This window comes from Gymnogyps californianus, chromosome 2 (genome assembly GCF_018139145.2).
Source record: "Gymnogyps californianus isolate 813 chromosome 2, ASM1813914v2, whole genome shotgun sequence".
Taxonomy (NCBI): Eukaryota; Metazoa; Chordata; class Aves; order Accipitriformes; family Cathartidae; genus Gymnogyps; species Gymnogyps californianus.
The window spans coordinates 127,235,929-127,251,188 of NC_059472.1; the positions used below are offsets into that span (position 1 = coordinate 127,235,929).

General features: G+C 36.8%; 1 protein-coding gene across 1 annotated transcript in view; it reads right to left on the minus strand.

Annotated features, from left to right (window-relative positions):
- Positions 1-15,260, minus strand: part of KCNH8 (potassium voltage-gated channel subfamily H member 8) — a 229,748-nt gene that overhangs the window by 67,726 nt on the left and 146,762 nt on the right. Inside the window, exons 7-8 of the mRNA XM_050891094.1 lie at positions 11,313-11,470; positions 5,402-5,609 (exon numbers count right to left, since the gene is read on the minus strand). Coding sequence (XP_050747051.1) covers positions 5,402-5,609; positions 11,313-11,470 — 366 coding nt within the window. The remainder of the gene's footprint in view (positions 1-5,401; positions 5,610-11,312; positions 11,471-15,260) is intronic.

Sequence of the window (15,260 nt, forward strand, 5' to 3'; positions counted from 1 at the left end):
CTGGGAGCTGAGCTTCCAAGTCCCTTTAAAGGCTCTGGCTGCAAGTGTGTGATAAACAAAGTGTGGGGGGGAAGTTTTCTATTGCAGAGTACGTGAAATTACAGTGGTTCAGTCATGATTGAGTTCTGGTTTTCCGAAGTGCTTCAAATTACAAAACTAACAGAAAATGAGTAAAATCCTGAGATGAGAGTAGAGGTATTTTATTGAAATAAAGATTTAAATAACTGAAGAATAACCTTTACAGACCTGATTTTAAAGCTTCTCCCAAAGTAAACACATATACTTTATTTTCTATAAAAGCACAGGTTATTTTTTATTTTACTTTTTTTAAATTTTGCTTTGATAACAGCTCCTCCATAGTCAGAATGTTGTAAGTGGTACTGTGGGTGGGCTAATAAAAAGTTGCAGCTGAATTTCTGGTGGACAGGAAGGAATTTTTTTTCAAGACAATTACACAAATTATACCTGACAGCTTTGACTAAGGGAACCAGCATCCTGACTCTTGGCCTTCTCCTAATCTCCTCACTACACTCAAGATAGCTGAGTTTCAACAGCTCATATGATTCTCACAGAATGAATGCCTTTAGCAACAGGAAACATTTTCAATATTATCTGTTTCCCGTAGAGACAGATCGAAAAGTCATTTCTCATATTTGATAAGAACTTGAAGGCGAATAGCTCGGTATATACTAATTCAAAAGAGCACACAGCAAACAAAGAACCTACGCCTAAATCTGATACCAGTTAAACCTATAGAAATGAAAGCCAATGTATTGAAGTCAATGGAATCAGAGTAGTAGGATCAGCCAGGAACGTCAACACAGTCTAGCCACTACTTTGTGTCAGCTAACGGAAAGTTAATCCTATTTTTACAGGTTGCTGAAAATCATGTCATGTCTCAGGGAAACATCTGTTTCATGAATGAGAACAAATGAGGGGAACAACGTGGAATGTAACAGAGAGGGATCTGAAAAAGCTAGAAGGGAAAAGCAGGACAAGGAGTGTACCATTGTCTCAGGCGGGTGGGAATGACCAGTCCAGGAGTCATGTTTTTATCAGATGTTAGAGTCAAGCTGCTGCACGTGGAACAACTGTTTCCTGAGAAGGGAAAACTTGCTGAGGTAAAGGTTTCTAGCACCTGAAAACAGTGCCCATACTTCCAGATACCTCATGTAATCAGTTAAAATAACAGTACTAGAGCTAAGCAAGAGATCTAGATTTTAACATTATACTACACTGGTATATGTCCCAATGCCACCACGTCATGACAGTTCATGAATAATATTCCCAGACACTACATCTTTCTCATTGCACAACCACGTGGCTAAATTTGTGAATGTAACCATGTTTTTAAATTATTTGCAATGAGAGTGTTGCCTGAATAAGGAAAAAAAATGAAATAAAGGCTTACAATTAGGCTCAGCAAGAACAAAGCAAATACACTTCTCGGTTCTGGGTATTTTCATAGGGAGAACTTTATCACTCCCATTGCCCCAATCCAAATGCAAATTAAGCACCTCATTTGTTTAAATTAGCCAGAGAAATAGATACACAGAAGCAAATGCTACTCCCACTAAAGTCAATGTTGCGAGATCTGGGCTATGATGCATATCTGATGGCACAGCAAGGTCCAAAATATTATGTTAACAGTACTGCAGCTTTAAAATGTTTGCTTTAAGTGTTAGCAAAACCTCAGTCTTGAAATCTGTGCCACAGGCTTTCTGAGGAAGCATTAAATGGAGTAAGGAGGTTGCTAAAAGCTTTTTTCTCCCTCTACCTCTCCCCCCCAAAATAGAAGCAAACATAAAAAGCAAAGAACTCTTCTTTTGATTCCAGACATGGTTTTCCTTTCTTAGAACAAACCCGTCCCTGTATTTCAGCTATTGTACGCATTGCAGCATCCATACCCAGGGTATCAGTTTTTCAGGCAGACACCACCTGAGACATTCCAGTGAAGAATAAAAAGCATACTTTCCAAGGGTGACACATATTCCTTTTAATAAAAAAGTATAGGAATTCTATTTTTTACTTTGTGTTTTTTAATTCTGCCAATTAGAAAGCCTCCTAATGCCTGAACTTTGTATAAAATCTATTGATGGAAACTTGAGTCTCCAGTTTTGGTATTAATGTAATAAAATTAAAAGTTTAAAAATTAAAACCTGTAAATACAAGACTAAGGATCATATTCTACTGCTTTGCCTGCAGTAAGAAATCTCTTTTACATGCTCTCCAAAACTGCACAAAAATTTCCAGTTGAGGCCTTCATACAGGAGAATAGAATATCCTCTGTGTCTTACAATAACGCTACCTTTATTATACCCCAAGCAAGATTTCACCTGTGTGCATTATTTGTTTGTGATTTATTATGATCTCCAGATCTCTTTTTACTTTGCTTAATCACTCATACCCTAAATCACACCTACCATTCTCCCCTCAATATATTGCCTACACGAATGCTGTGAGGTGCAGCGGACTGGTCATTTGAAGTTTTCTTAATGTGAAAAGAAAGGCTAGCTACATATAATCAGCTGTGTATCACCAGAGTAGCAAAAATTGTAGCACACAGAGGGCCAAGACTTAACTTCATTGTGTTTCACCAGCAAGTAGTTTGCATGTGGAGAGCAATAGAATTTGCACTGATTGAAGAAATTACATAATCTTATTTTTCTGCTCATATATGTGACACATAAGCTTAAACAGAAATTTTATCAGCGCTGAAGTGGTCTTTGCAAAATAATGGCTTCATGCCAGGTATCTGGAGTTTTCTGAGCTCTTTTTTTGAAAACCAATTTCTAATACTTTAACATTTTAAAACTGTCTCCCTTAAAAAAAATACCAAACAAAACCCCCCAAACAAATCCCCAAAGCCGTAAAATATTTAACTCACTGCTAGAGAGAACTTTAGAAACAACCATTCTGACAGACACAGAACTAATATCTGTAGGAGCTTTACAGGGGTCATTGCAGCATAATTTTTATTATACATTTATAACATCTAAATATTTTAGAGACTATCCATGAAGGTGGTAGAACAGCTTTCCAGACAAAACTGCAAAAACACACTTTTGGAAAAAAACTAAAATAAAATCAGGCTGTAAGCTCAACAGCAAAGCCCTTTTGCCAGGCAGGAGGCTAAAGTCTAAGAGTACACACCACTAAGAAGTGCCTTGGCCCATCCATGGGGAGGTGTATTGCCTGCAGCTGTCCAGGGAAGTCACCAAGTCTCACATTGAGATGAGCCAGTGGTGAGAGCCTGTTAAGGAGCAGTTCCTGCCTAGGAAGCCTGCTAGAAGATGATCAGTGTGTGATAACCCAGATACAACACTCTTCACTGAGATGTAAATAGGACTTCTGTGAAATGGCTCTGTTCTGGATAAACTGGGATTTGTGCAAATGAGGTTGTTGGGACATTTGCTTGTTACTGCCATTGCCCAAGAGAGGACAAAACTGAGGGGTGAAAGTTAATGCTTTCGTAGCAATAAATGCCAAGAGCCCCAGGGGATATGAGAAGAACTTCCTGAATGTGGCTTTGGCTCAGGGAAAAGGGAGAGGGACTGGCTGCATGGGGAGTGTGGCCAGTAGCCCCACTTGGGGAGCAAGGATGCAGCCCATCCTCATCATTGGGACTGCAATGAATGCTTTGAAATAAGCTATCATTTGTGGCCTACATAAGCTGACAATGTGTCTTCATAGCTACTTCGTGCCAGAGAGACTTTACTTTTTATTATTATTATTATTATCTGGATTTGTTTTTCCGTTAGCAGTATTTGACCAATTTGTGCACAGTGGGCTTTCTTTGTATATCCTCCCCTACAGCTGCAGTCTTTTCTTTGAGAGGTTTGCACTCTATGAGGAGTTCAGCAGCAGGTCACAGACCTGGTTTACAAAGGGAAGGAGAAATAAACAACCAACTGGAAGAATAAAAAGACTCCACAAAGCTTTCAGTAACCTATGGACAAACTGGAGAGATGTATTTATTGGACTTTCTTTCTTCTTTTCCTCTTCCTGACCCAGCATCCTCAACTCATCTGAGGTCAGGCACCTTTAACATACTTGTCATTTTTTCCTTCAGACTTGCTGTTATTAGATGATATTTAGAAAGATGATAATGGGGTTAAGAGAGAAGGAAGAAATTAAAGGAGATAAGAATAGGGCATGCTGCAGTTTGAATGCACATCATTGAGCCTTTGGTCACAGGTATTTGCATCATTCTCCCCATCAAATATTTTTTCTGTTGGGAAACTTTCACCATTAGATACTCTTTGTTTATAAAAGAGACACACGTGCATTCTTTTCCTCTCACAGATAACTCACATATTCTAAATTATTCAGATGCTTTTTAATCATGTCTTTAGTATCTAACAGCATAAAGAAAACTAGCAGGACTTCCCCCTTCCAGTTAATTTTATCACTGGCCTTGTTTCCTCTCCTGCATCAGTGAGCACCTAATAGATGTAGGCTAAAGGTAAATACAAGTAGAACTAAAAGATAGAACACAAGGAACCAGAAAGAAAAGGGAGAAAAAGGGGTGCTTGATATTGATATGGCATCTGAGAAAGACAGCAAAAGAAATGCACCTCTACAGTAAAGCCAGAATGACCCATGTGGGAAGATGTGGAGTATCAGCAGTTGCACTAGTGGGTAACACACCTTCAACAATGTACAAGTACCTGGCGATACCTGGCTCCTACACAAGGTATATTGTTTCCCCGTTGTACCATCATACATGGGTACAACCCTTAGAAATAATAATAAACCTTAAACAAAAAAGGAAAACCTTAACACCAAAAGAGTCTGTCTGGAACACTCAATGAAATCAGAATGAAGGCTGGGGTGGAAACTAAACATTGGATCAAAATTGAGCATTCCAAAGCCATCTCTCCACTGATAAACACCTCGTCTGCTGTGCAAAAGAGTGAAGCCTGCAAACCAGCTAGACAATATTTCCCAAGGGAGTTTTTAACTTGAAGGCATTTCAGGGCCTATCTGTTTCAATGTATAGTAAGGAATAATCAGCACACTCAAGGGAATGACTGTGTTGAAGAATTTGCCTAATTTGCAAAAACAGGATGAACTTTCTCATCTACTCTTCTACGCAGTCTATGTAGCCCTTTCCTATCCCGATCCTCAATTCCCCAAACATTGAATCACTCTTAAAAATCTCGTTGTTTTCTACTTCTCCCATTTTCTTTTCATTTTAACCCTCTTTTTCAGATTGACCTGAAATTCAGAGCACCAATTTCTTCCTTTTCTCTACAAACAGCACTAAATAGTTGTATAAGATTAAACAAAAAAGGAAATATTGAGTTACTTATACATGTGTTTTATATATTTACATACATACATATGCATATATACACACTTGTACATATATATGTACATGGTGGAAAGAAGAACTTACCTATGTCCCAGGTAAGGGGGTTATTCTGTTCCATCTCCCTTTTCCCTATGACATACCAAATGCAGGCCATCCAGTGAGCAAGCAAGGCAAACATGGACATGAGAAGCGTGAGAACAATTGTGCTGTGCTGGGAGTAACGATCCAACTTCTGAAGGAGACGCAAGAGGCGTAGCAACCTCACTGTCTTTAGGAGGTGGACAAGGGAAACCTAGGAAAACAGGGAGAGAAAACAACTTGTCAGCAGTTGACTTCTATCACACAGTTCTCTTGTTTCAATGAAAGGAAACTCTGTCTTCTAAAGCTCTATGAATTTTTGCCCACTCTGCATTCAGTTACATAGCTGCATATTATGCTTAGATTAAATCTTAAGACAGCAGAGAATAGCAAAGAAGATGGTTAAAAAAAAAGTGTTTACTTTTGCTGTGTACATACATATTTACTATTTCTGATTTAAACCAAACAAACTTGAAATACTGGGAGATCTTTCATTTTGTCTTTTTTTCATGCAAAGTCTTCTTTCAGATTTAACCTAAAAATTTGTGTTTGTGCAAAAATGGATCCTTCCCTGCTCTGGAAGAGAAACATAATTGTCAAACTGACCAATGTTCATTTGATTCCAATATGAAACCACAAAATAAACATCTTCAAACACACGATGATTTTCAGTTTCTGTTAACGGCAAACAGCATGCCTAACTCAACTATGTATGAGATGAAACCAGCTTAATAATTAAGCCTGGAGGAGGTAATAACATATAGCAGATATTTTGCCAAACAAGGAAGCAGAGAAGCAAGCAGAGATTCAGATTTGTTCTTCAGATTTAAACCTGTGTTCAGGGGCCTGGGCACATCTTACTGCTCTGTACTAAGTAGGAGTCCAAAAATGCTTGTATTAAAACTTCTAAGACTACTTCTTAAATTCCTTACCTGAAATATTATTGCCTTTCAAGTGTATGTGGCAAAAGCAGCACCTAATCTGCTCAGCACCCTAAGTGTACATCTGTTTATGAAGTATATGGGCTCTGGCATCAGAGAAGATACAGCAATGCACAAAGTGAGCGGTCTCTGGATGACCCCATCCCCTCCAGAGCATCCTCCAACCCACATCCACACCTGAGTGTGCACTGCTCCCAGTTTTGCATGGAATATACTTGGCTTATGTTTCAGCTGTTGGGTAGAGTTAGCAAACGATATGCAGATTAGGATCCCAAATATTTTTAATTTATTTTTTTGAACATTAAATAGGTGTAATTTTCATTAACAGTAAGCTTTTTTTTCCCCTTCATTAATGAGACATTAGGATTAATGCCTACTAGGTACCTGGCTGATACAGCATACAGGCATCAGCTAGAAAAATAACATCAAACTTTACATGTCTTCCCAGAGCCTTCCCAGAGCACAGTAATGAGCTCTGGGAAAAAGAAAGTCTAAAAGCACAGCTCAATCAACATCCTTTTGCTTTTGCTAATCCAGAATAATCTGAACCTAAGCCTTTCTTTTTCTGTTACCAAAACTAATTATCTGAAATCTTAATTTTATAGGTGTGCATTCACTAACAGCTAGAGCCAGGTTGAAAGATAAATTCTGTAACGTGGGGCATTTTAGATTTAATCATGAAGACTTAACAATTCATTGATTTTATTTCAGTCTCAGGAATTAAGTAGGTGAGAAACCTGTAGAAAAGAAAATAAAAAAATCTACAAACATTCTTTTTTTTTGTTACTACAGTTTTGATAGTGCATAAGTAATTCTCCCACAAGCTTCTTCATGCAGTATTTACTGCCCATTATTTAATTTCTTTTTCTCAAGAATCTTTACATTTTTTCTCATGTACATAGGAGGGGAAAAAAGAAAATCAACAAAAACATGACACTTATCTAAAATACTTCGAAGTTCACTGCTGTCAGGAATAAGATTTGACATTAGAGCACACAAACAATTACGGGGTCTTCTCTTCTTGCATTTCTTTTATCCATCTTATGTCATCTACAATAAGCCAGTGAAATTAGTTATGTCTGTGGCCTTAAGCAAAAGAATATCTGCAAGTCTGGGGCAGAAGGTTGTAAAATATTTGAAGGAATTGCCATGTTTGTATTAATACAGACATATAACTATTAAAATACAATTATTCTTATTGAATACCATGCCACTATATCAACTGCCTCTTTTTCTGTGGTAATTCATTTCCCAAAGTCTCCTTTTCTTCTCTCTCATCAGCTTGTTTGAACCAAACATAGTTCTGTTGCACTCTGAACATAGAGGTCCCTATTCATGACTAACTCTTCAAGGTGTTTTAGTAATATATAAACACATATATATAATGATTCTCTCTATATAATGATTGTATATGTGCTATGGCCTTCACATCGGAGCCTTCATCTTTACATGGGTGCCTATGTTCTACTGCATCACAACCAAATAATGATAACTTAGGTGAAATTATGTTTTTATTAGATTCTTACAAGTAAGGAATTTCAAAAGAGCTGTTACAATAATGTGTGCCCTGCCAGTTATCACTTGTGACTAAATTCTGACCATTTTTATAGTTACAGAACACTGATAGATATAAAAACAGCGAATCAAATATTATAATATTCTTTTTAATGTGGAGACATGTTTCATTTTAAGGCCTAAAGACTGCCTCATTTCAAAATAATTTATGCATAAATTTGAACATAGATGTAATTAATCATATGTAATTGCACTGAATTTGCTCATTAGTCATGTCAAACACTCTTCTTGTATTGTGTCCAATCTGTCATTGGAAGACCTGAAATGCTATCAGGCAGCTTTCTTTTCTGTGTCACAAATTTAGAAAGACAAAATGAGGAGTCAGCACTCATACTTGTGCCTGTGTAGGTTTTGCTTTGCCCACAGATATAAAACCATCTAAATTTTCCATTTGGTTAATCATTTTAGACTAGCTGGGTTAACCTTTTCCTGTCAAAATGACAGAGACAGAATTTTATCTAAAACTAACACAAACTCAATCATAGCATAGTGCTGAGAAGTACTGAGAAATAAAGTTGCTACAAACTAGTGATGAAAATCTCTGCTTGGAAGAATCATCTCCTATGGCAAAAAGGAATTAATAAGGAAACGTGATACATTTTAAGAAATGACTAGTGGCAGGGGTCTTTAATCCTTTTTTTGTGCTTGGTTAGTTGGTTTTCCTCAAAAAATGACACTCTTGCTCTATAATCACCAATAGTTACTGAGACAGGAGCAAATTCAATCATTATAAATTGTACTTAATGGCCTGTTTTTTACTTTGGCAGCTTTTCACACCACATTTCGACAGATTAAGGGATTCTTTATGTCAGATGAATGCAAGGATGGAAGGAGCTGGGGTCTCAGCAGGCACTGAGGTTAGGCAGAAATGTGACTGAGGTCTCAGACCTCCAGAGAATCACCCATTTAGTGGTAGGGCAGAATCCCTGCAAGGTGTAAAGACAGTAGAGCCAACTCATACAGTTTCACTTTTTTTCTTTTGAAATATCTCCAAGGATGGCAAGAGACTCCACACATCTCCAACTGGAGGATGATATTTACGTGCCATACATACATAGGTATGTATGGCACTATACCTATAGCTTGCAGAATTTAGAGCATCCCTAAAAGTTTGGCCTTTGTGCCAGGGCCTGAACAGCAAAGGAGTGAGATGCTCCCTGATGCCCCTTCTCACCGTTCTGTTGAGGCAACATCTGAGAGTCGATGGAGTGAAAATCTGAGAACAGACATGAGGAAATGGCTTATTAAATCAAAAAGCCTGAAAACAGTGAATTGTGATTAACACCTCCCCCCACTCTTGAAACAGTTGATAGTCACTGTTATCTTGAGGATTATATTAACAGTTGCCAAGTCTTGCCACAATAGTGGCAAGTATTGCCACATATGGTACCAATATATGATATAGTAAGGCACTGTGTTCCCATCGAGGAATCATATAGGGAACAAAATCACCAAGTTTGCTGGAGTGAATGCAGTGTGCAGACTCCCAAATTCTGGATTTGCTCTCGGTTACCAGAGGGAAGAGAGGGTTGACCCTTGAGTCTTTACTATGTAGTGGTCTTTACCATACAGCAGTTAGCTCCCAAAGTTGGGCCAAAGCAAACGAAGGAAGCAGACTGGACCTTGCAAAAACTTTTAACAACGTATTGAACTCTTGGAGCATTCAGGGAGCTATGCCTGTCAGTCAATGTTAATTTTGAGATCAACATAGCTACATATCGTTTATTACTTGGGGCTTAGTGTTAGGACTTAATCTGTCATTAGTTATTTCATTGAGGATCCTCTACTAACAGAGGGACATTTCAGTGTCCCTGGATATTCTTAGTCACCATATTAGTGATCTTATTAAGGAAAAAAATTTAAAAGTACAACAGACAAGGGATGTGTATTAATCATATTATAGTAACATTTTTAATATTGTGACATTTTGACTGTAAAAGTAATTATTAGATAATACTTTCTTTTCCAGAATTAAGTACAGAAAGCATATCAGTCTTCCAAATGAAAAAAAAAAAAAAGACAAAAGATCAGTTTTGTTTTTTTAATTTTCTCCTTGAAGGAAAAGATCAGACCTGGTTCATTCGATGAAAAATTCTTAATGGAAGTAAACCAACACAGTTATGCTGGCTGTTTAGTTTTAATGTAAGGGATAGACTGAGATAGTAGTGTATTTCAATAGATTACCCATTGGTTATAAAAAAACCAATGACTGAAGAATGTGGAACTATTAACTGTCTGGTTTTAAGTTACTGCACTAGCATCAGATTGATGGTTCTTAATGTAACAAATGGAGTGAAAAGGAAGATCGTTGAAGGATATGGAACTAAATGATAAAATCAAACACAATATCTTACATGGGAGGCTTCCTGACTAGCGTTTTTCTATGTTTTTTTCTGATATGTGTCTGTCCTATCATCTATGTACTTGTCTGTAACTCACATTTAATGAAAATGAGATTGAGTGCATCTGTTTACAAAAAATCCAAATTCTGAGAAAGTGGACAGCTTAAAAACCTGAGTCTCTCGTGAAAAATCCTGAAAATTGAGAAACGTCTGCCAATATTTTTTTCCAAAATTAAACTTTTTTATTTGGAGTGGAGCGGGTGTTTGGGGTTTTGGGGGGTTGGTTTGTTTGTTGTATTTTTGCTTAGTAGATTCTTACTCTACTAAATCTAATAGGGCTATCGGAAGAAAAATGTTTGCCTTAGCATAAGTAAACCAATACAAATGTAACCCATCATGATTATGACATCACCAGATGTTAGACCCACACATTTTTCAAAGCAGATTAAGCATTTTGTCATTATATTCCTAAAAAAGATGAGTTGAAACCAAAGCCAAAGTTAATGACAGTTGTAAGTAATAGATGTTAGAATACACAAAAATTAGTGACCGTGCTGTAATTTTTGCACTAGAATGCCCGGAGGTAAAGAGAAAGAAGATTCCTGGCTGAGTAAAGAATGCTGACCATACTGACCATAACAATGATTGACTTTACCACAGTAACAATTCATGAGTCTTGAAAAATTAAGGATTGAATTTATGCAGCATAAGAAAGCAAAAGCCATAGGGAATTGTATTTGAGTACAGTAAGTAAAAATGAAGCTAACATAGGTGCAACTGTTTACAAAGTAAGGATAATTGAATAAAAAAAATGGTACATATGTGTCTTTCATGATAATGAATGGCCACTTAGACACTCAATCTTGTAATACTTTTAATCAACATGTATAATTACATTGTATTCCTTCCTTCAGCATTCAATGTGAAAATACAGTACAAAGCCGAAAAAGACACAAGGTATTTTAGTTCATTCAGTTTTAGTCTCTAGATCTGGAAAAAAAACACGCAACAAACACCTCTTGAAAAAAGAACAATTAAAAAAGACAAGTTAGTACTTACCACAGTGACGTTGAAAGCATAAAGAAGATCAAAAGGAAGTGCAGCAATTAAATCAATGATAAACCAGGTAGTCACGTAGTGGATACAAATAGATCTTGCTTCAAATATAACTTGGCCAGACTTGCTGACATATGTTGTTCGGAAATTTAAAATAATATCTGCTTGACAAAGAATGAACAGAATCAGAGACAGTGATTTCTTGATTCCTGGGGATTACACCAGGAATCCACCATAACACTGATTGTTCTTCTTATGCATGGCAAAAACCAGATGAAGAATCTAATACATAAACAAGTAAAATACAGTGGTAAGAGATCCATGTACATAGAGTTAAACACATTGATGCGTGAAGTTGTTCTTTGTAAGGAGTAAAAAGAATGTTTAAAAAATTTAAAACTTACTGATTTCAAAGGGAGCTTGAATTAAACACCCCCCCATTGCTCTTTAAACAGTACAAAATATTGGTACTTTTCTCAATGAAAAGTGAGGGTATGATTGCTGTGCATAAAACTCATTTATGTTTCTTTTGAGATAAAAAATCATTAATTACTTTATTTAAAAGGTGTAACAAACTTTCTTTTAGTGATAACTGTCCAACACAGAGAACAAATGTCATCCTCAAGGATAACCATTTGTTTATCAACAGAAAAGTGCTGAACTCACTTGAAAAAAAAGGCTTTTGGGCTATGGTGGAGATTACAAAAGTGATATGAATTGCCTGGTGGCTTGTGCATTTTGTATGTTCCTATCTAACATTCCAGGATGAGTGTCTTTCAATATGAGATATACTTTTGACAAGTCTTGCCAAAACACATTAACACTCAAAGAAAAGCTCAGGTCTTGACAACAGAGTCTCAATTATTTTCATGTCCTACAAGACAAAGACTATAATCTGTCCTCGAGCTATGCACCCAGTTTCTACTAACGTTAGTGAGAACTACTTGTATAACTTTTACAATGTCAGAAAAGAGTGCATCAAGGCTGGTGTTTTACGGCAAGATAATTAGCCTGCTGCCTTGCAAATTGTAATGCCTCATGTTGAAGACCATCTCATAAAAGAGAAAGAAGTGATCCCAAGTGTTAGGAAGACATTCAGAGTGTGATTGACTTTTTTCTCATTAAAAAATAACAACTGCAGGGTGATGGTCTTGGCAGCCTGAAAGGCAGTGGACTTTCTTTAATATCCAAGTTATGAGAGGCAGCTTTCTAGATGCTAGTCCAGCGTGTAATAGACTTGTCAGCTGTGTTATTTGTAATCTAGGTAGCCTATTATAGAAGTGTTACAAGGAGGGAACTGCATTCCCTGTGCCCTCTGCCTCTGTCTATGGCAGCAATGGCAGCGCTGACTCCTTTCTGTCTGCCAGATGATGCACAAGGAGATACACCTTCAGTTGCCTCTTCCACACACTGCTCTTTTAGGGAGGTGGCAGCAGCAGCTGCTGGGGGCTGGCTGCGCACCATACACAGCATGGAGCATGCAGATGTTTGAGAAGTGTTTGCTGCCCAAACAGATGTTTCCTACAGCCTGTGGGGAAGGGGAGGTAGAAATACCAAATGGAAGCACCTACAAGTGAAATTCAGCCTCTTGCCCACCAGCAGGGCAAAGGTATAGGGACACAATGTCTGCCTTGCAAATGGAAATAAACACAGAATATAAGTATTTAATAGTCTCAGTCTATTCAAGGGATTTGTTTTCTCTTTGGATGCAGATATTTCCTTTCCTCACAGCTAGTTTCTTGTGCACTATGTAAACCTGCTCCAATTCAGCACATTCCTGGAAAAAAGAAAGCTATGAAGTCCTAAAAATTAAGCATACCTCAACTTTTGTCTCTTCATAATTAAAACGTAATGAACACTAACAGTACTAGTATTGTAACTTGGTTTTAATGTAAATTAAGTTAGAACTAAAAAGTGGGTAGTAGTAGTAGGATTACTAGTAGGATTACTAGTAGGAGTAGTAGATTCATCTGCTCTTGGTTTTGTAGGCAGTTTCTGGGGCCTGAGAACTTTTCTTCCTGCTATACACACATGAGAACGAATGCTTAATTTCTGATACACCTTTTATCCTGCATTTTTCATTCAGTGTTTGAGAAATGTCTGCAAAGACCGGCATGTATGAACAGACTCCCCTCAGAAAGCAAAATCGAAAGATAGATTTTCCAGAATACAACACACAAAGCATTGCTACCACTAGAGCCATAAAAAAAGTAGCAAGTGAGCTTTGTCCCATTTGCAAGCTTCTGTACAACCTAGACAGCAAAATGCAAAAATGAGCATTAAAAGATTTTTTCCCCCATGATTTATTTGAAAATCAAAAATTTGAAAATCAAAACCTTATGCTTAGATAGAATATGTACACTGAAAATGGAATAAGTAAACATTTATGCAGCTTTCTTTAAATGAGCCAGATTTTATTAGGTTCTGGTTGTTAGGTATTTTTCCCCTTTCCTGAATTTTCCCATTTATCAAGGACATTGTTTTTCACCTTTTCCCATATTTTCTCTCTTTTTTATTGTAGAGTTTGGCTTTTTTTTTCTGGGCTGTTACTTCTGAAATAAGAAGGCTTTGGATATGACACTTTTCAACAATGTTGTTAGTATAACAAGGACAGCTAACACATAGACTTACATTAAAGGAGAACACTGTAAAGCAGAGCAAGAGAAAAAGTATTTGACCAGGTTCATCTTAACTGAGTAAATCAACTTGTTATAAAACATTCTGACACGTTATAAAAGCTCAATGGAAAATGCTGCCTCATTGACAGGGCATGGATTGCCACTAGTCTATATTAAAGCAATTTTTCATTTCCAGAATTTTATTTTAGAATCTTTTGGTAATAAAAAAACATTAAAAATGGAATTGTTTGACTCTCACTATACCAGGATGGCATTGGAGAGTGGTACCTACAGGACTCAAATGCTTAGGGCTAGTGTTGTCTGCATTTGGACCAGGCAGATCCAGTATTTTACAACAACTTCTTTTTCATGCCTTATGAACATGGATACTCAAATAGAGCAGCCACGCAATCCATGCAGAAATTACTGTTGAAGTCCTACAACAGAGTTCACACTATTGTTCTTGCAAAGGAGTTCGAAAATTAAATCCATCCACCTTCTAACTTTACCCAGTTACTTACACTTCATTTTAAATATCATGGAGTAGCTGACACTCAGATGAATTACTAACTCTTATCTGGGTTTGAGCAGGAGATCTGTTGCTGTCACTCAGTGTCCAAGACAGCATTTCCACCTTAAGAACAGTAATATCACACTTTCTTTCCTTTAGTGTACTTGTAGGGATACTTTCCTCCATGTTTGCTGTGATGTGCTGCTTGCACATTGTGATGATGGAAGCTATGAAGAATTGGAGCTAAAGATCTCTACATTTCTGGGGCACAAGGTATAAGAGTGTTTGCCTAAAGTGCTGCCAAGCATTGGTATAATGTTTTACAGAAGTGTCAATTTTACTATCTTGTTTAATTCTACTCAGATTTGCATTGAGATACCCATTTTGTGAATTTATATTATGTTAGATCATGCTCTGAACCACAAAAGGATCTGATGAAATTCATAGCTGCTATAAATCAGTCATGTTTCATTATATACACTTGATTTTTTTTTCCCTCTTAACTGAAAAAACCCCAACCAGATTTCAAAGGTTCATCTTAAAGTTTTTGTAACATGATCAGAGAAGCACTTCTATGATAGATCAACTTCTATAAAATATTAATTAGACTTTCATTTAACATGTAGTAAGACAAATGCACATTTAATCGATTTCACTGCCATATGCATATTTTTCATATGCATATTCTTTGCCCTTAAAGAAAGGATAATTTTGTTGCATATTTTTACAATTTTATAACAAATAAATGTTAATAGCTCCTATTCTAAAACATTTTGGTATTTTGTGTACTATTTTCAAGTTCTTCAATGTGGATAGTAGAAA